Source organism: Clarias gariepinus, chromosome 23, assembly GCF_024256425.1.
Source record: "Clarias gariepinus isolate MV-2021 ecotype Netherlands chromosome 23, CGAR_prim_01v2, whole genome shotgun sequence".
NCBI classification, from domain to species: domain Eukaryota; kingdom Metazoa; phylum Chordata; class Actinopteri; order Siluriformes; family Clariidae; genus Clarias; species Clarias gariepinus.
This window is the reverse complement of record NC_071122.1, coordinates 12,221,637-12,243,063: the sequence shown is the minus strand read 5'-3', so window position 1 is coordinate 12,243,063 and position 21,427 is coordinate 12,221,637. Positions and strand designations below refer to the sequence as shown.

The following is a 21,427-nucleotide window of genomic DNA, read 5'->3' as shown; positions in this document are numbered from 1 at the left end:
GTAGTCACACTGTGCATCATATGTAATACAGCATAGTCAATTATTCAATCATACCCTCTAATTTACTTTCATGGGATTGGCTGAATTTGTAGGAGACATCTGATAGGCTAGAAAAATGCATTTGTGAACTGAAAAACATATTTGTGGATTATGAAATATATTTAAGTAAATCATTTAAGAGTTTAATTATAACTACTTTAAATTATGCAAGTTACTGCTTGCAAAACAAAAGCATATCACACAGTATATTAAACTTTAGTGCATCTCATTTAACATTGGTCATAGTTGCAAAGCAGTTTTACAGAATAAAAAAAATGGAAATAAATTAGAAAATGTATGATTAAAAAAAAGTAGTAGGTTGTCCATCATGAGCAAGCCAAGGGCGATAACGGCAAGGAAAAACTCTCTGAGATGACAATAGAAAACAAATCTCAAAAGGAACCAGACTCACCAGGGAACCCATCCCCATCTGGGTGATATCAGATTGATTATAAATCAGTTCTTTGTTAAGTCTGTGTACTCGGAGGTTGAAAGTTCAATATAACAGGAAATGTGTTTGAGTTGATATATACTGTAGTTGATGTTTCTCTATAGTGTAAGATCCAAAGCCAAAGACAAATGTCCTAAGTCTGGCTAAAAGTAACTGTCAAAACACCGTTTTGTAATGAAAACTGTGCACATTACAGTGGCCAAGTTATGTGCTTATTGCTTTTTTTCTCCCTCTTGCAGGCTCTCAGAAAGAGAAACTGGACTGTTCATCTGCTTTCCGTGTTCCTTACTTCTGTGTTAACAAAGTTAACAAAGCATAGCTTCAGAGCATTTAGGTCCTACAGCTTTAATCCATTATCCAAACATCGTCGGGTTAACATTTTCAATTAAATACGTCTTGGTGACATATTCCCATTTAGAAAAGACTCTGTGCTAAATCTTAAATATCGGCCAGACGTATGTGTGATGTTAGGGTACAAATACTAAAAAAAAGTCCTGCAGGGATTCTACTTTATACTCAAGTTGTTCTGTAATAGTATTTGTAAAACAATGTAAAACTCATGCAGTAAAAGTAACGATTAAATCACTTTTTTTCTGATTCTGATACACAATCTCACGTTTTAAGAAAAGTACAGTAAATGCATGTGTAAAACCTCACTAATTTGCAGTTTGTATTTTTAATCTCAAGATTTTTTTCTTATATAACTAGACTGAAGTATGCCAAAGGCCCACCCCAAACTAAAAGATAAGTAGACGCAGCAGATCAATTCCCTGGGAAAAGGGTCAGCATTGCGTAATGACCCAGATCAATATTGTCTTAGCTATTCAAACAGAATTGATCTGCACATGCAATAACCCTGCAACTTTCAGAACAGGTTGTAAAGTGGATTATTAATGGCGATTGCATACAGTGCATAAGCAACTGTGTAAGAGCTCTCCTTATAAACATAGCTGCTGTTCAGTGCTTCACGTGCACACCAGTCTTTCTGAAAAATATAGAGACAGAGCTTGGTCTGTTTGGAAGTGGACAATGACATACTATTTGAGAACCTTTGGGCAGATTAATATGAAAACGGTGGAGTTTCTAATGGAAAATGTATCCAAAAATGGCGCACTCAGCTTGTACAACAATACCATACGTCAAAGGCGGTGTTTCAGTAACAGTTCTTTACAGCTTTATTTCAACAGGGCAACGTCTGATCATACCGGACACCTATTACCAGAGGGGTAAGTCATGCCAGTTTTCACAAAATCATGTAGTTTGATTGTTAAACAATGCTTACATTGTTGTATTAATATCAAGGCTGATTTGATTAAAAAAAAAGGAGCTTATTTTTTATTATTTTGCGAATGCAATTTAAACTGTGATACGTGACTATTACATTTATCATGTTGTATTCAAAATTTTTTATCTTAACTGCAAATTATGGCACAAATTATCTTATTGAGGAAATATTTGCCAACATGTATTTATTACCTTAAAAACATATTTAAAAATGATCAAAAAAAACTATTATATATAAATAAACTTAATTTTTTTGCGATTTAATAGTTGAACAGGTCTGTATTGCAATTTCTATTTTTATGCAATTAATTGTGCAGCTCTAATCAATATTTACAATTTTATAATAGTTTCTATTAAACATTGCCATGCAATACAGTATTTGTAGTTGCCTGGAAAAACCCTTTATAAAGACAATTTCTGCTTCGACTATGCTACACATCTAAAATATGTTTAACTTTTTTATATTTCTCAACCACAAGTAGTGTTATACTTTAAATGGCTAGTTTCAAACAAAAGTAACAAGAGAGAAAACCATTTTTAAAGCTTTAAAGTATCCACCACTACAAACATACAGAACTCAATCCACATTTCAAAATTTACATTGAAAAATGAGTTATACTTTGCTTATCAGAAGCCTTCACATCACTCCATTTCATCAGCTAAAGTATACTTCCCTCACAGCATTTATACATGAGTTTCATCATTGTCTCTTTTCTTGATCGATCTCTGTTCATACTGATATCTATAGGGAAAAAATGGCTTATCAGTTTAACCAGTACTACTCTTGAAAAACATTTCTGTTGGCTGCATTTTGTTAATTGTTTAAATGACCTCACTAAAAATAATAATACAATTAATTGTTGGCCGTCATTTATACAGGGAATGCAATCACTTTTCTGTGTTTTTATTATTGATCATTGCTTACCATTAATAATTGTCATCTACAGTCAACACAAAGTGAGTAGGATATTCTTTTGTCCATTTTGTAACGACATCTAAAACCGTAAATCAAACTGATGCATTCACTGCCAAATGCTGATGCAACTGGAATTATTATATATATTGTATATATAGAGGGGCCCAAAAAATGAAAATAATAAGCCTTTCATCTGATGCCCACATGGCAGCATCAACAATGCTGTGACTACTGAAATCTTTAGAAGAAACACAGTACTACACATTGAGCCAGAATTAAATTAAATGAAATAAAATTACAGTTGTAAGAAAGGGAATAGATAACTACTGTTAGGCTATAAAATCTAACAAATGTGTGCGGAGAGGACCAACCTACCGCGTCACACGCTGCAGGGAAATACCTCTTGCCAGCGCAATAGATGAGGCGATCCCCCTGGTTGAATGAGCCCTAATTCCTGGAGGCAAAGTGAGCCCGCGCCTCATAGAAGAGGGCAATAGCATCTCTCACCCAGTGTGACAAGGTCTGTGTGGTGTGGGCCTCCTGGTTGCGGCCCCCATAGCATATAAAAAGCTGCTCTGACTTAGGCCACTGGCTGGTGCGGTGGACGTAAATCTGAAGAGCATGTAATGGACACAGTGAAGTTTCTCCTGCTCCGGAGCTGTAAAAGGCGGAGGACAGAAGGCTTCAAGAACAACAGGGGGCAAAGTCTAGGCAGGATGGGTAGACTGACAAGGCGTGCAGATCTCCAATCCTCTTCAGAGAGGTAATGGCCATCAGCAAAACCAGAAACCTGACAGGCGCTGACTCTAGTGGTTCGAAAGGGGTGTCAGTTAGACCTTCGAGCACGATAGATAATTCCCATGAAGGGACAGTGGCTCTAGTGGGTGGCCTCAACCGTTTAGCTCCACGAATTAAACGGGTAAATAAAGGGTGCTTTTCCACAGTAACCCCATCAATCAGAACATGGCAGGCTGAAATAGCGGCTACGTACGTCCTGAGAGTACTATGTTCTCCTAGTGGAGGGAGCACTCGCACTTAGAATAGTGTCAATTACGCTGGCTGGAAGACCAGCTTGACTTAGTTGGTCCTGTTCAGGAGCCAAACGTGAAGGTTTCAAAGCTCGGGCTGGGAATGAAATATTGTCCCCTGCGTCTGAGACAGAAGATCCCTCCTCACTGCAATCGCCCACGGCGAGCCGTCGAGGAGAGATATTAGACCCGAGAACCACACTCTGGTCGGCTAACGGAGCGCTATCAGTAAGAGGCGCAGACCCGGTTGACGGACCCTCGCCAGGACTCTCAGGAGCAGAGCTATCGGGGGAAACGGGTAAGGCATATTCTGGGCCCCGTATGGGCCATAGCGTCCAGACCCAGGGGAGCTGGAGGAGTCAGAGAGTAGTAAAGGGGACTTTGTGCTGTTTCTTGCAAGGCAAAGAGGTCCACTTATGCTACATGAGATCGCTCAGAGATTTGACTGACTACTTTGGGGTGAAGTTTTCATTCCCCACGTGTCACAGCTTGTCTGGACAGCAAATCTGCTCCCACATTCATATGCCCCGGAATGTAAATTGCCCTGTGGGACAGAAACCTTGTCCTGTACCCATAGCAGAACCTTGCATAGCTTGTTCAAGCGGCCCGAGCGCGGTCCGCCCTGGCGATTTATATACAAGACTACTGTAGTGTTGTCCACTGGCACTAGGACATGGTAGCCTTTTAACTGCTAGAGAAAGTGCTTTAGGGCCGGAAATAGAGCCATTATTTCGAGGCAATTGATGTGCCACCTGAGAAGATGACTTCTTCAGCTCCCTTGGGCTGGACGGCCATCCAAGACCGCACACCAGTCTGTGAGGAAAGTGTCTGTCGTTAGCATCTTGCAATGACAAGATGGACCTAGAGTGCCATAATGCATAACCCTTATTTGCCTCTGGGGATAGGCCCTCAAGTGAGATCCCCTGGCTCTTGTGTTAGATGTTCGGCATCCTAAAACATGGCAGGAAAAGACAGAAGAATTAACATATCTTGGAAACTGGTGTTGCCCGAAACACCAGGGGTGGCAGAGCATGACCACCGACCTCCTGGGGGTGCCAGGGAGAACACTTCATCCTTGAAAGGAATTCTACGCGCCCCTCCCCGGTGGGAGCCATCCCCACGGTCCTGGGCGAATAAGCCTCAGGACTTCTTTTTTAAGAAGACAGTACGAAGGTCCGACTTCTTTGAGGTGGATTGCGCAGTGCAGCACTGGCTCATAACACTCTCCTTCTGTGCTTCACGCCTCACGAGAGTCAGACCTGGTCGGGACTGGGTGGCCTCCCGAAACCTAGTGGTGACGAAGTTTGGCATGGGGGGGCGAGATGGAGGCATCAAGGAGGAACGCACAATGCTTAATACTTATCAAATTTAAAAAAAAAAGGATTTAATCTATTTTAGAATAAGGCTGTGACATAACAAAATGTGGAAAAAGTGATGCACTGTACATAGTATTAAGCAGTATCGACGATGAGTAAGTGAATGAGGCTAACCCTTCTTTTTTCTACGTTTCATTTAGCCCAGTGCAACAGTGCAAAAATAAAGAAGCAAATCTCATAAACAGTACGAAAACACGGGATATCTCTTGGCTGTTAAAGTTTTCTCTGTGTTTCATAGAGGTAAGCCAGGTGAAGTTCTCTTCTCAGGACTGGAGGATTTGCTGTTCCACACCATAGCAGATGGGCAGGACAGGATCCCAATCTCTCATTTCTTCAATGTGAGTTAATAATTAACCACACACTGTTAGGTTTAAAAGGCAAAGCTTGAACACATAAAACATGGCAAGATTTCTTCACTCACCTAAAAATGTTTCACTAAACTCTAAGTAGACATGATTGTGAAAAGTGCAGGGGTTGAATTGGCAAGTTGACAATTATAATGAAATACAACAATGGCTGATGGTCCTTTAGTGAATGAAGTCCAGTCTCACAAATATTCAACACAGTTTACAGATGTAGTTATTAATTAAAAACTAGTAGGGTGAATTTGATTGCCTGTAGACCTGTTCTGAAGTGTTCTGTGTTGTGGATGTGTGATAACTTTGTTCCCTTTATGCTTCAGGCGGTTAAAAGCACAGGTCTGCTTACGTCTGACCCCCGTCTGCGGGACTGCATGGACAAACTGCGGCGAGCCGTGCGCGAATCTAATGGTGATGTCATGATGGATCACAAACTGTTTCGCAGGTGTGTGTGTGTCACTACAACTACTTTATTTAAAAGTTAAAACTAACAACTGGATTTTCGAAAAATGTTTAATTCAAACTGGTAAATTGCTGTCTGTGCACTCTAGGCTTTCCTAGTTTATCTATTCTATCAGTTTATTCTATAGATGTTTGAATCATTTCATTAAAAAAAAATTTCATTTCAATATTAGATTGGTGAGATAGTTCATAACTCAGGCTTTTGGCTGTCTATCAGGTGTGTAGCTGGAAACATCGTTCTGCTCTCCCAAGCTTTCAGGAAGAAATTTATAATTCCAGAGTTTGAGGCATTTGTTGGAATCATAAATCAGATTTATAGCAGAGCTAAACAGCAGCATGAAGGTCTGGTAAGTGTTCATATTCACCATTTTGTTTCATATAATTTACTGGAATTGCAATTTAAATATTTTGTGTGTCAGGTAGCTGACTACATTCCACAACTTGCCAAGTTCTGTCCCAATCTTTGGGGAATTTCACTGTGCACAGTGGATGGTCAGAGGTAAAATAAATTCAGTTATTGCACAAAGCCTTCTACATTGAGCCATCACCGCTCCCTTCTGTATATTGCACATCAGTGATTATATTATGAATTGTGAATTATATCCCCTTAAAAGGCACTCAGTAGGTGACACCAAGGTGCCATTTTGCCTGCAGTCATGTGTGAAGCCTTTGGAGTACGCCATTGCTGTACACGAGCATGGAACTGAACATGTGCATCATTTTGTAGGGAAAGAGCCCAGTGGACTGAAGTTCAACATGCTCTCCCTTGATGACGATGGTGGGCTTAAGAGTGATTCTGTTTCTGTTTTAATGTTAACAAAATATTCCTCTAAAAGGAATGCTAACAGCACTAATATGTGTGCGCCACTGGTGAACTATTGACATTCTGCAGATAGATTGTGCTAATTGCATCGGTGCATTAGTATGTTTTGGTGAAAATGTCCTCATGCCATAAAACCACTTGCACTTTTCTACTAACATCATGTAGCAAAATTTTTTAAATTACATTTTTACTGACCCTTCATCTGGAATATTGTTGGAAAGAATTTGATTTAGTATATTTCTCAAGCAATATCTTTCTGATTTTGGGCATGTACTGTGTTTAGAAAGCCCTTGAACACTCAGCTGTCCTGTATTGTGGCTCTGAGAAGAGCAGAGTGTGCTCCTGTTACACATTGACAAACATTTAGTAAGAGCTTATGTACACAAGTAAATTCCAAAACCAATTTCTCCAATTTCTGTTGCCAGTTTTATAATTTTTTTTCAGGTCAGACCTGTATACTTGATAGTAATTTTTCATCAAGGATTTCAAATGGCACAAAAATCTTTAAATCAGAAATTCGCCAGATTTTACTGAATGATTAGGGTACTACATCTACTGTATGGAGTATTTCTTCCCTAATGGAACAGGTATATTCTAGGGCTCAAATTGTGAAAGAGTGGTTTTGGTAGCATGATTAATCATTTTTACACATGAACTGGTCACCACATTGTGGACTGTAATCAAAGCTAAAAGTCATTGAATGAAATCTTAGAGTGTGCAAGTTTTTTATGGCTAGGCAGTGTATACTGTATTATAGTGTATATTTGCCATCTTGATTGTCTTATGATGAACTTTTGCCTGCCATGTTTACTAACACATTTTCCAATTTTCTAATACTTATATTTATTGCCATTAATCAAGAAAAACAGTTTTATGATTTTTTTCATTAGTTACAGTATTTTCTTGCCATGTATGATTTTTTTTTACATATATTTTTCTTAGATAAACCTCACAATCCCATGGTTAATGCCGGAGCAATTGTCATCAGCTCTCTTATCAAGGTAAACACACATCTAACATGCTTTGATTGTAGCTAATATACGTCACACTGACATGTCACTGATTGCACAATCGAAGTGACACTGCACTGACTGATAACCTTAACCTGGCTGGTTGTAAATATGTGGGCATCTGTCCAATCAGTTAAAGAATAGGCTTTGATAATATGTCAAGGCCAGTATGAACATTGTTTTCCCCAAAACATACTTTTATATTCAGAGGTGGGTAGATTAGGCAAAAAATTCATCCAGAATATTACTTAAGTACTGTAAGAGTGAAAAAGTATTCGGTGAAAAGACTACTCAAGTACTGAGTAACTGTTTCAATCGTAATGTCTGATTTATTTATTTTTTTATCATAATAAATATACAGTATATATATATATATATTATTATTATAACATACAGTGGTGTGAAAAACTATTTGCCCCCTTCCTGATTTCTTATTCTTTTGCATGTTTGTCACACAAAATGTTTCTGATCATCAAACACATTTAACTATTAGTCAAAGATAACACAAGTAAACACAAAATGCAGTTTTTAAATGATGGTTTTTATTATTTAGGGAGAAAAAAAAATCCAAACCTACATGGCCCTGTGTGAAGAAGTAATTGCCCCCTGAACCTAATAACTGGTTGGGCCACCCTTATCAAGTGTTTGCGATAACTTGCAACGAGTCTTTTGCAACGCTCTGGAGGAATTTTGGCCCACTCATCTTTGCAGAATTCTTGTAATTCAGCTTTATTTGAGGGTTTTCTAGCATGAACTGCCTTTTTAAGGTCATGCCACAACATCTCAATAGGATTCAGGTCAGGACTTTGACTAGGCCACTCCAAAGTCTTCTTTTTTTTTTTCTTCAGCCATTTAGAGGTGGATTTGCTGGTGTGTTTTGGGTCATTGTCCTGCTGCAGCACCCAAGATCGCTTCAGCTTGAGTTGACGAACAGATGGCCGGACATTCTCCTTCAGGATTTTTTGGTAGACAGTAGAATTCATGGTTCCATCTATCACAGCAAGCCTTCCAGGTCCTGAAGCAGCAAAACAACCCCAGACCATCACACTACCACCACCATATTTTACTGTTGGTATGATGTTCTTTTTCTGAAATGCTGTGTTACTTTTACGCCAGATGTAACGGGACACGCACCTTCCAAAAAGTTTAACCTTTGAGGTACAAGGTATTTTCCCAAAAGTCTTGGCAATCATTGAGATGTTTTTTAGCAAAATTGAGACGAGCCTTAATGTTCTTTTTGCTTAAAAGTGGTTTGCGCCTTGGAAATCTGCCATGCAGGCCGTTTTTGCCCAGTCTCTTTCTTATGGTGGAGTCGTGAACACTGACCTTAATTGAGGCAAGTGAGGCCTGCAGTTCTTTAGATGTTGTCCTGGGGTCTTTTGTGGCCTCTCGGATGAGTTGTCTCTGCGCTCTTGGGGTAATTTTGGTCGGCCGGCCACTCCTGGGAAGGTTCACCACTGTTCCATGTTTTTGCCATTTGTGAGTAATGGCTCTCACTGTGGTTCGCTGGTGTCCCAAAGCTTTAGAAATGGCTTTATAACCTTTACCAGACTGATAGATCTCAATTACTTTTGTTCTCATTTGTTCTTGAATTTCTATGGATCTTGGCATGATGTCTAGCTTTTGGTCTACTTCTCTGTGTCAGGTAGCTCCTATTTAAGTGATTTCTTGATTAAAACAGGTGTGGCTGTAATCAGGCCTGGGGGTGACTACAGAAATTGAACTCAGGTGTAATAAACCACAGTTAAGCTATTTTTTAACAAGGGGGGCAATTACTTTTTCACACAGGGCCATGTAGGTTTGGATTTTTTTCTCCCTAAATGATAAAAACCATCTTCTAAAAACTGCATTTTGTGTTTACGTGTGTTATCTTTGACTAATAGTTTAATGTGTTTGATGATCAGAAACATTTTGTGTGACAAACATGCAAAAGAATAAGAAATCAGGAAGGGGGCAAATAGTTTTTCACACCACTGTACATATATTGAAATATACAGCAGTACAGGGTTATACATTTAAGTATATTATGTATATACAGATAATATCTGTGTAGATTAAGATATTCTGGAAGATGTATAAGTATGCACTATCTATCAACAATTATAAATGCAATGCAGAATATGCAGTAGAAGAGAGTTGGAGAGTGAGGACAGGTAGTTGAATATCAATTTAGTTGGGTAATGGTTGTGTGGCGATTTAGGTTGCTATTGATGGCAAGCAATAGAAACTTGTTAAGATTTAGAGAGATATAAGTATTTTTTCAGTCTCCTCAGGAAGTAAAGGCACTGTTGTGCCCCTCTAACTAGAATTGAAATATAAGGGTGTCTGGACGGATCATCAGCAATCTTATTGAGCACCTAGGTACTCGAAGCTGGAGACATGTTTTACTTTAGTCCCATTATTGTAAATGGGAGAGTGTCTGCTGCTTTTTGATTTGTACACAGTGGGCTTTTTGGTTTTCCCGGTATTGAGGGTAAAGGTGCTGGTGGAATATCAAGCTGCTGGTAGACGATGAGATTACTGTGACCCAGCCAGGTTTATTACAGATCAGATAGAATTGACTGGAACTATGTACAGTAGTACGCCTACTGTCTTGTTTGAGAATGAAAAAAACTAATAAATTTTTCCCCTTCTTTTTAGCCTGGTGCCAACAAAGCAGAGAAATTTGACTATGTAAGTAAGTTAACAATATGTTGGGGTGGAAATAGTAATTCTTACTTGGAACAAGATGGAGACAGTGGCAACTGGATTACTAAAAATAAATGGACACATCTGTTTATAACTACTTTATATAAATGTTCATTTAATGTTTAGTTTTGAGATTCATGTGAACAGCAGTGCTACTGTGTAATATTCTTATAGTAAATTCTACAATAGGTGTAGTTTTACAGTAGGTGTAGTTATAATGGATAAAATAAAATATTTTTAAAACATATTCACATTTTGTGAGGTCTTTATTCTTAATAAACTGACACAGACAATGCTGTGGAAATTTCTAATATGCTAATTGCCACATAATAATGATGATATATGATGATTACATTTGTTTCTTAATTAAATGTTCTTGAATTCTTCCAGTGTATTGGTTAATTCTATCAGGCAGTAGTAATGGAGTCTTTCTCCAGATAAAAGTAATGTGCTATAATATTACAGAAGATGAGAAAACAACTTAAATGTTGAGCATCAAAAACATCTGAATTCGATTTTGTTTTTGCCATTTGTAAATATAAAAATACGAACGATTTTTAAACAGCAATAGTGTCCTATAAATGTGTCCTTCATGTTATATTGGTGAAACAGGTTTTCTAACAAACATTCCGTTTTCCTTCTCCAGGTGATGGACTTTGTGAAGAAAATGGCAGGCAAGGAATATGTAGGCTTCAGTAATGCTACGTGAGTCCATACCGTTTATGTTGCTGCTTTTATTAGCTGGTTTTATGTCCTCTGTATTGATTTTGTGTAAAACAATTTCTGTTCATAGGTTTCAATCAGAAAAGGAGACAGGGGACAGAAACTTTGCAATAGGCTACTACCTGAAAGAGAAGAAGGTTTGTTCTGTAATTGCTTTTTAAACTTTGGTTTAAACCACTCAATGAAACAGTTACTGGGTAACACGCTTGTGTTTGCAGTGTTTTCCTGCTGGGGCAGATATGATTGATGCTTTGGACTTTTACTTCCAGGTGAGCATAAAAGCTAATTCCATTTTAATTCATACAATTTAAAATGTATGAAATGACTATTTGGGAAAATCACTGAAGGTGCTTGATAAAGACAGCATTGTTGAAAAATGTATCTGATCATTAATTAATTAAAAAGATAACATCTATGATTTGCATTACTGTACATGCATTTTTTATTCATTTGTGATGTCAGCAAGAGTTCAGCTGTACCCTACTTTGCCTCCCAAACCACAAATCTCCCAACCACCACTACCCCAAAAAATACTATATTACAATAATTATATAATTTTGTTTTTTGCCTTCAACAGAAGACGATAGAAAAGGCTACCTTCAGTTGTGCCTTTATCCCACCTTTTCATGAAAAAAAAACAGTCCAATATAAATAGGCTAAAAAAAAAACATGATTCAGTTTTTTTTTTTATCAGCCTAACACCAGCTGCAGTGGTTAATAGTGTATTGAAACTCTTTATGGGTAATATCACAGCATTGAAACAGAAAATGACTGCAGGAAGTACAGTATAAATGCTATTCTATGATAAAACTTTACATCTGCTTTTCATGGATATAGAAATAGCCACAGATACCCTTGTCGATTTTTATGAACTTTGTTGCATGAGACATTGAAAATTTGGAGGCTGGGTCAGCACTTTGAACTCTCTGTCATGTTTCTCAAACCAATTCTGAAAAAAGTTTGTAGCATGTCAGGACACATTATTCTAATAAAAGAGGACACTGCCATTATGGAATCCTGTTGCCATGAGGTGTATTTGGTCTGCACCAATGTTTAGGTAGGTAGTACATGTCAGTGTAACATGCACATTGCTGTCAGGACCCAAGGTTTCCCAGCAGAACATTGTCTTTTTACCACAATACTGGTGTCATAGCTTCCCCAAGTAAGTGAAACATACTGTAGTAAGTATGTCAAATATATACACTACCGTTCAAAACTTTGAGGTCACTTTCTAACTCGTTCCTGATTTTTATTTCTTTCTACATTGTAAAGGAATGCTGGAGGGGTCCAAAAAATGCATTAATCTCCTTTGAACAGATGATATTGAGATGTGTCTGCTACTTATGCTCTGTAAAGACCTCATAATGCCTCTAATCTGAGGTGCTGTTAACTCTAAATGAACTTCTCGTCTGCGGCAGAGGTAGGTTTTGGTCTCGCCCTCCTGGGATGGTCTTCATGAGAGCCAGTTTCATTATGGTGCTTGACGGATTTTGCAAATGCACTTGACAATACTGTTCTTGCAAGAACTATTACAGAAAGGCTGACCTCTGTGTCTTAAAATAACAACTAACTGTTGTTTTTGTTGTTGTTATGTAATTACCTAATTCCATATGTGTTATTTTATAGTTTTAAAATCCCCAGTATTGTTGTTAAATGTAGAAAATAAATCACTAAACAAAAACAAAGAAATTTACAAGTGACCCCAAACTTTTGAATGGTAGTGTATGTCAGACAGGACCAACTTCTTCCATTGCTCCATGGCCCAGTTCTGATGCTCAGGTTCCCATTGAGGGCTCTTTCAGCAGTGGACCGGGGTCAGCATCGGTACTCTGACTGGTCTGTGTCTATGAACTTCACCAATTTTTGCTACAGTAGCTCTTCAACTTTAAGAACTGACTTTTTACTTACTGCCTAATATATTTCACCCCTTAACAAGTGCCACTATATTAGTTTAAGTAAGCAGTGCCACATGACAGGGAGTAATGTTTTAGGGAATATTATATTCAGTAGCACACAACCAGAGTGTGATATTGCTTTTTATACAGTTTCACAAATAATGTGCAAAAGTTAATATTTGATATCAACAAATTATGATTTGTTTGGTTATTTAACCAGTTATTTTGTTCCACCAATATCCTTTCATGAATGGTAAAACTTAATAACCATGACCGGCGGAGCTAGCGACCGACATTTACTGCAATTAAACCATTAAAATATTTTTTAATTCTTACTGGTACCATGTAGTCCAAAGGCTTGGTGAATAAACCATGGAGGTGGTAACCAGTCCTCAAAAACTTTCAGAATATTTTTTACTTTATATTTCCACTTAATCTACTTTAAGAATCTCAGCTAAATTTTGGGTTTTGTAGTTGAATCCCAAACAGCATTAAATAGAAAGCTAGTGTGCTATGTAGGGTGTACAATGCCTTGTTCCACACACCAAGTAGTGTCCTTAATCAGTCTTCAGAGAAGGAGTTGGGATTCAGCTTTGTGTTAGAAGCTAGTTACCTTTTTAGCTCCTGTTAGCACTGAACTGGTTAGGTGGCAATTGGGAACGACTTAGAAACAATTGCTGACTTAGACTTAGAAAAGTTGACAAAGTTTTGTTCAAGATATAAGAAATAACATTATCAGATGTATTTTCTTGCTGAAAGTGCTTCTGTGACTGGTTTTGAATGCGGGTTTTGGCAGGCACCTTTCTGTGTCAACCTCCTTTCACACATGCTGGTGAATGACAGTTAGTCTAATAAACAATTGTTAGAACACATTGATGTGGTGTGACATATACTGTATAGTTACACATCACAGTGGAGTTATGCTCTATATTACTACTTGTGCAATGTCTTTTATCCAATCAGATTACTCGGTCGGGGTTAACTGCTGTATAATCAGTGTTGTTCATTTCACCTGTCAGTGGTTTTAATGTTATGGTTAATCAGCTTAGATATATTGGTCTAACTAATGATACTATTACTGTCTCCTTGTCTTATTTGTAGGGTTAATTGGCTTATCAAGCATCTTTTATAATCTCATTAAGCCTGGAAGCAGCCAGTTAATAGCTTCATAAATACAAAGATCCTGGACTTTGGTGGAACACTTGTTTTATTCTATTTCTTATATAACATATAAATGCATTAAATTGATTTTGTTACTTTTTAATTCTGAGAGGTCAAAGAATGAGTATTACAGTGTTTGCTTACTTTACCAACCCAATTATGATAGTAAGTCAGAAAGCTCCATGATTTCTTTCCCGTTTAGCTGTGTTCTATCGAGGTGACATGCGAGTCAGGCAGTGTGATGGCAGCCACGCTCGCCAATGGAGGAATCTGCCCCATCACAGGGGAGAGAGTCCTGAGCTCTGAAGCTGTGAGGAACACACTTAGCCTCATGCATTCGTGCGGCATGTATGACTACTCGGGCCACTTCGCATTTCATGTAAGTCCCAACTGGATTTGCATAAAAATGTGGGAAATTTTGTTCATATTAGCATTTTATCCTTTTCACTTGAACAATTTCTTGACTTCACTTGATTGTAAGGTGCTGTTCAAGTACAGCACATGTTATTAGTAAATATTCTGTTTAATAATTTTGTAAATGGATGGAACTATACATGTGTGAGCTTTGTAGTTGTTGTGTGTCAGGTTGGATTGCCTGCCAAGTCGGGGGTGTCAGGAGCTGTGCTGTTAGTGGTGCCCAATGTGATGGGGGTCATGTGCTGGTCACCACCATTGGACAGGCTGGGGAACAGTGTAAGAGGCATCCGCTTCTGTCAGGTCAGTTTAAATTCTCATAAGGTAACCCCATTTTACAGATAGATAAAAGATGCATACAGGTAAAAAGTAAGGTGTAGTGGTGGCTCAGTGTGTTAAGGCTCTGACTTAGTAGTCAGAAGGTTGGCGGCTCAAGCCCCAGCTCTGATTGGTTGCCGCTGTTGGGCCATTGAGCAAGGCTCTTAACCCTGTCTGCTCCTGGGGTGCCATAAAAATGGCTGACCCTGTGCTATTCTATATGCAAAGAATAAAGAATTTCACTGTGCAGTAATGTGTAGGCTGAACAAAAAATATGTTGGGAGCTTTCTTTATTTATTGATGGACTGAGCATTTTAAACCGGGTATCCCTTTGTTAGGTTTTCCAGTATTAAAGTGGCTATGAAAGTGCAAAAATATGGAGTGTTTAAAAAGGTTTAAATGGCATTTTTAAAAAAATAGTCACTTGAACTTGAGCTACACTTAATCCGTAATGTTTTCTGCAGTCAAGTTTTCACTGCAAAAGTTGCTCAGGGGCAAAGTTTCCATTACTTTCAAAAATGACATTTTAAGGACCCTTCAGAACTAAAGGTTTTTTAGCCTTTCAGCTTGTAACTGCACGATAGACGGTGGCTTCTTTGAAGTTCACTGTGTAAGGGTACATAACTACAAACTCTACTGTGATATGAGCGATAAGTATCTTTACAGTATATCGATATGCTTTTCATGGATTGCACTAAATGTCTTGCACTTAAATGTTTAATCTTTAATGAAGTGCATCGAGAAATACAAAAAGATGTTTTTCAAATTATGAATTTTAAAGTTTTACTTAAATTTTTACTGCATGTAACTAACCACTGAATTAATTATTATCAAAATATATATTTTTGTTATTATACCGCTTTCGACATGTATGTTAACTTTCTTAGTTAAGTATCCAGGTTTCATATAACAATAAATTTAATATATAGTATAAACAAATTTTCTGCACTCAGGAACTGGTGACCCATTTCAACTTCCATAATTACGACAATCTGAGACACTTTGTTAAGAAACAGGATCCACGTCGACGGTCTGGTGATGAAAGGGTGAGCGCAAATGGTACTGTTTTGCAAAATCCTACCCCTTTAATTGGGATTTTTGTCCAGCAGATGGTGGTGTAGCATAGTTATGAAAACAACCTTTACGGTCTTGACAATGTGTTATGTCTGCTTGATGCACTCAATGTCTTTGAATTTTACAGCAGAAGCTTTCCATTTGTTTTATTTATAACATTTATAACATTTAAAATATAACATTTATAACCTGTTATCATTTTAATTTATATAATAAACTAAGATTTAGATCTCATAATAAGAGCATAGTAATCCCTAAATGGTTCAAGGGGTACAGAGCTAGATCCAGACTTTGGTGTATATGTCTTGAGACTGTTAGATTGTGTTGAGATCAGGAACTAAGTGTAAGCTTTTCTTAGAGGGCACAGGAGTTTTAGCTTCAACCTTGGATTCAAGCACATAACATTTAAAAAAAAAATAGTTTTCAGGTTAGTTTTGACCTCCAGTAGTACAGAAGGATTAACCTTTTCAGACTTGCTTTAAAATTGTACACCTTGCAGTCAGGCTATATCGTCATGACACCAAGTAAATGAAGTTCCTACTGTTGAACAGACAATGCTCACTCACTGTGGTGCCCTGGCCAGAGCCGGATAGAATGCAACTGCTGTTTGTTCTGAAACACGTCTGAACAGAACCCACAAAGACATGGAGCCGAAATCTTGCAGTTTAGGGCAGACTAAAGTCCTTCTTGCTAGGTAGTTCGATAAAAACTGCATTACAGTAGTACCTGAGCATACAAATGTAATCCATTCTGGAGGCAAGTTTTTAAGGAGAAAATTTGTATTGCGAAACGCATTTTTCCATGGAAAATGATGTAAATGCAGATAATTGGTAAATGGTACAAATATTACCGATGTTACCTATTCCCAACACTATAATTATTTTTATGCATATAATAAACAATCATAAGATTTAGAAAAGACATGTAAATAAAGTGAAACATGAAATAAATAAATCTTAATTTATGATTTCTTTTGGCAAAAAAAGTAAACTCGCTTGTCTTGGCTGATGCAAGTTTTAAACGGGTCCTGGATGTACGCGCAGTATGGCTTGGTTTGTTTACTTAAATGCGAAAGATTCTTGCAAAATTTCATTTGTTAATGCGAAAATCCGTGAGGTGGGCCATTCGTACGCCGAGGTGCCACTGTATTTTCCTTTAAAGACATGAAAGGCAGCAAACCTTAGAAGGAAGATAGGAAGAAAGCCTTAAAGAACCATTAATTACAGCCAAGGTAGCACTTGGGCCTCAGGGTTGAATGTTGAAACATTGCCTCCAGGTAGTCCAGTTTCCTCCTACACTAACAAATTGTCAATAATGTGTCACTGAGTGTTTGGTTGTGGGCTTGTGCCCTGCATTCCATCCAGCGTGTTCCAGGTCCCATGTGACCGTACATAGAATAATGGATGGACGAATGTATAGTTATAGCCCCCTGCTTCCTGTCAAGTGGGTTGCAATTTCCAAGAAAGGTCTTGCCAAGCCCTAACCTTCTGATTGAGCTCCCTCGTCGAAACACCATACTATTTGTGGACTGCCTTTTACCAAAAAAGGGCAATATAAAATCTGTAGCATTGAAATATTCAGAATTAATGTTTTGATAAAAGTTTTTCTAAATTTATACAATAAGTTATGGTCTAGAAATTATTTTAAAATGATATCCTGCACATTTGAGAGGACATCGTGCACTGCTTGGCACACACTCACATTTCGTTAGACTACCTAGACTACCTCCAGAGTAAATGTTCTTTTCCTGCACATCCCAAATAAGGGTAAGGTCAGAACTCTGTGGTGGCCTATTCCTCATTCTCCCAGAACCAGTCTTTGACAGTTTAAGCATCATAAATCTTATTATTCTGGAAAATGGACACGCCATACGGGAAGAAAAAAATCCATCAATTAACCTTGTCACTAAGTACATTTAGGGAGTCAGATGACTTTATTTTATTGCCACATAATGTTGCTGAGCCTAGACCTGACCAACTGAAGCAACTCCAGATCATAACAATGCTTCCAGAGGCTTGTACAGTGGGCACAATGCATGATGGGTGCATCGCTTCATGTGTTTCCCGGCTTACCCTGATGTGCCTGTCGCTCTGTATTCAGCTCAATCTCGACTCATCAGACCACATGGCCTTTTTTAATTGTTCCAAAATCTAATCTATATGCTCCCTAGCAAATTAAAGCTGATTATTCTCACTAACATACTGTATGGTTTTCTTATGGCTAAACAGCTGTTTATACCTAATTCTAATTCTTAATCCGGTGAGTTCTTGCTACTAGAATTTTCTAATTTTCTTTTTATTGTAGAATGTTTAAGCAACTTAATCAAACTTTTAAGTGAGCTCTAATCAAACTTGTTCATTTCTCCCCACCCATTTATTTTGTGAAGTTGATGGATCAGCAATATCCTTCATTAATAATGCATTAGAGAGTTTTCAGCCCAAGTACAGTAATTTCTGCAATCTCCTAAGTTGTTTTCTATGCTTGATGAAGGACAGTAATTTGACCCTTTTGTAACATAGTAACATCTTTTCCACAATCACAAGGTACTTCTTGTGACATTGTTATTAAGAAATGAGAACCTACTCACTGCATCAGTTAGGGTTAAATAATTGTTGCCAGCTGAAACATATTAATCACTGCAGTAATTATCCATTGAAAGTATTTATTTGTTAACAACATTTTGCTTTTGTCGTCTTTGGTAAAGTGTTTCCAAAAATCAGACTGGTTTCACTTGTGCCAAAAAAAAAGAAGACATATTTAAAGTTTCATTCTAAATTTCAGTCAAAGCCAACATGGTTGAAGTCCCTTTTAGTTGCTTTTTCCATAAACATCACCGCCTTACTGTACATGCAATTGAATTATATCCTAATGTTCACACAATCATTAAAGATGTTGTTTTTGTAAAATTCAATTTGCTGAAATTGGTTGTTCACAGAAATATCCTTCATATGCATTATTGTTAAAATAAAATTTGATATATTAATAATATAATATCTTGTGTTTAATCGACTATCTTTAGAACAAGTCTGTGGTGAACCTGATGTTTGCAGCTCACAGTGGAGATGTTTCAGCCCTCAGGAGGTAATTCACTACTTAGTAGTTACTAACTAACTAACTAACTAACTAAAATAACTGTGGTGCACTGTATTTTTTATGGGTTTTTATTTTCCTTTTTTTTTAACAAATTGTGTGTATTTCTTTTGTTTTAGGTTTGCACTGTCAAATGTAGATTTAGACCAGAAGGACTATGACCGTCGTACAGCGCTTCATGTTGCAGCAGCAGAAGGTAGATTAGTAACTAATTGAAAATAAATAAATAAATAAATAAAATAAAATTATTTCTAAAAATGTAAAAGTTGCATTTTACATTTCTATAAGAATGTAACAATTAAAGTAAATACTGCAATTACCTCTATTTATATATTTTTTTCATGTTTTTTTATTTATTTTATTTCAGGTCATGTAGAGGTTGTGCAGTTTTTAACACAAACATGCAAAGTGAACCCCTTCGTGAAGGACAGGTGAGAAAGCTTTTCAACATTTGTCAAATCTACATCATTACTTTTTTTATGGTTAACAATGTCGATTTTCAAATGAACTGTACCATTCAAGCCTTTTAAATAAAGAGCTCAGTAAGATGAATGTAGTGCATCAAAATGTCCTGGGTCATGTATCAGTGAAAGTCAGCAGAGCTAAATTTGCACAGATTGGTTAGTCCACTGCACTGGGTTTGTGATACTGTACAAATCACATATGATATATGCACTATATATCTAATTTAACAAAAAATTGAGATATAGCTACAACAAAGTAAAAAGAGGTAACTAATAATTAATTAACCAGTATACCAATATTTGTTTTTGTGTGTGTCCAGGTGGGGAAACATTCCACTGGATGACGCTCTGCAGTCCGGTCATGACAGCGTCGTAAAGATTCTGCAGGATTACCAGAGGGCCTGTGAGGTTTTCACAGAAAAAGACTCACAAAAACGTGACTCTGCTGCATGGCAGTGAATAACGGCTTTGGATTCTGGTGTTAGAAGCTCTTATTATAATTTATATATGAGACATTGTACTTTCTATTAAATTCTGACAGATCAGAAACCTGCTCTTTTGCTTTATTTTATTGACAAGTTGTACTGAAGTCACAGAGTGTGTGTTTAATCCTGCTGCTTCTTTCATCAGTGGTAATAGATTGTGTGTGGAAGTCTGATTAGTTGTAAACAGCATGCAAACATACTGTACCTCTAACCTAGACAAATAGTGTAGGGTGTAGGGTTGTGACAATACATCCTTATACTGCAATAAGGAAATCTGGACTAATTATGCCCATTAAAGTGAGACTATACTGTGCTGCATGTGCATGAAATATATGATATATTTCTAAAAGAACAAACACATTAATTCCAATTACGAGGTTATTTTATTAAGTCTTGATAATAGTGGATATAATTTTGTCTTTATACACACTGAGGGGCTTAAATGTACAATATAGTCTCTTTATTGATATTCCTACAAACAGAGCAGCTCCATGAAGTCACATTGACTTCGTCTGATTTTCTTTCCATTTAGGCTTAATCAGTATCTTGAAAGCAAACGTCACGTTTTGGTGCCAGATAAAATGGCTGCGCGTGCTGCATTCTTTATAGCACTAAAGTTGGTTGGAGCATGTTTTTTTTTTTTTTTGTCTGTGTGTTTTTACTAGTACCCTGATGCATGCTGTTTGCATGTTTACAACGACAATAAAATGTCTCTCACACTACATTAGGTAAATAAGGCAAGAAAATGCTTTGATGATGACAAATATGATGACTCTAGTTGTGTATAAATGGATATACTGTACATAAATTAGAATAGAAGGATGTTCTGTATTAGAGAATAGCATGATCCAGGTTTAATTCTTTAGCTGAACTTCACGGCTGGTTACTCAGAGAAAGTAAAAACCCTGACACATCAACACGACTGTCACCTGTAGTTTCTGCATTGTGTTCTGTGCTGTTTGGTTGCTTGAGCATGGTGAATTGCTGTCAGAGGCCAGAGTTTACTGAGTAGCTGTTCAGCCGAGCGAAACAGTGCATTCAAAAAAACATATGGAATAAGACAGGCAAAGAAATAACACACTCCAAAGGGCATACACAGTATGCAGTATCTAATTCTTTACCTCTTCCTAATCCTTTTTTTTTGCTTATAGAGAATGGGTGCATTTATATTTCGAGATGCTTGTTTAGATTCACAATGTTAAATGTTACTCAGACTTACAGTATGTGTTTCCATCCATTCCAAACCCTGTATTAAGTAGTATGTACTGTACTGAAATGTAAAAATTTAAGACATTCTTATTAAATTAGTGTAAAACATAATACTTAAGTAGATTACTGCATGATACAATTACACATTTTACACTGTG

At 37.3% G+C, this 21,427-nt stretch overlaps 1 protein-coding gene across 2 annotated transcripts; it reads left to right on the top strand.

The window, feature by feature from the left end:
• The first annotated feature begins 1,431 nt into the window (after positions 1-1,431).
• On the top strand, positions 1,432-20,111 carry gls2b (glutaminase 2b (liver, mitochondrial)). Of its 2 annotated transcripts, none has more exons than XM_053484018.1 (18): positions 1,432-1,716; positions 5,333-5,432; positions 5,777-5,898; positions 6,133-6,262; positions 6,339-6,414; positions 6,643-6,693; positions 7,681-7,739; positions 10,389-10,421; positions 11,083-11,141; positions 11,230-11,296; positions 11,378-11,428; positions 14,418-14,594; positions 14,801-14,932; positions 15,901-15,993; positions 19,041-19,102; positions 19,231-19,307; positions 19,479-19,542; positions 19,896-20,111. In XM_053484018.1, exons 1-18 carry the CDS (start codon positions 1,520-1,522, stop codon positions 20,032-20,034), a joined length of 1,689 nt encoding a protein of 562 aa, XP_053339993.1. In that variant the 5' UTR covers positions 1,432-1,519; the 3' UTR covers positions 20,035-20,111. The 2 variants fall into 2 exon arrangements, with proteins under 2 accessions (XP_053339993.1, XP_053339992.1); XM_053484017.1 differs by having other exon boundaries at positions 6,335-6,414; positions 6,530-6,693.
• The last annotated feature ends 1,316 nt before the right edge of the window (positions 20,112-21,427 follow it).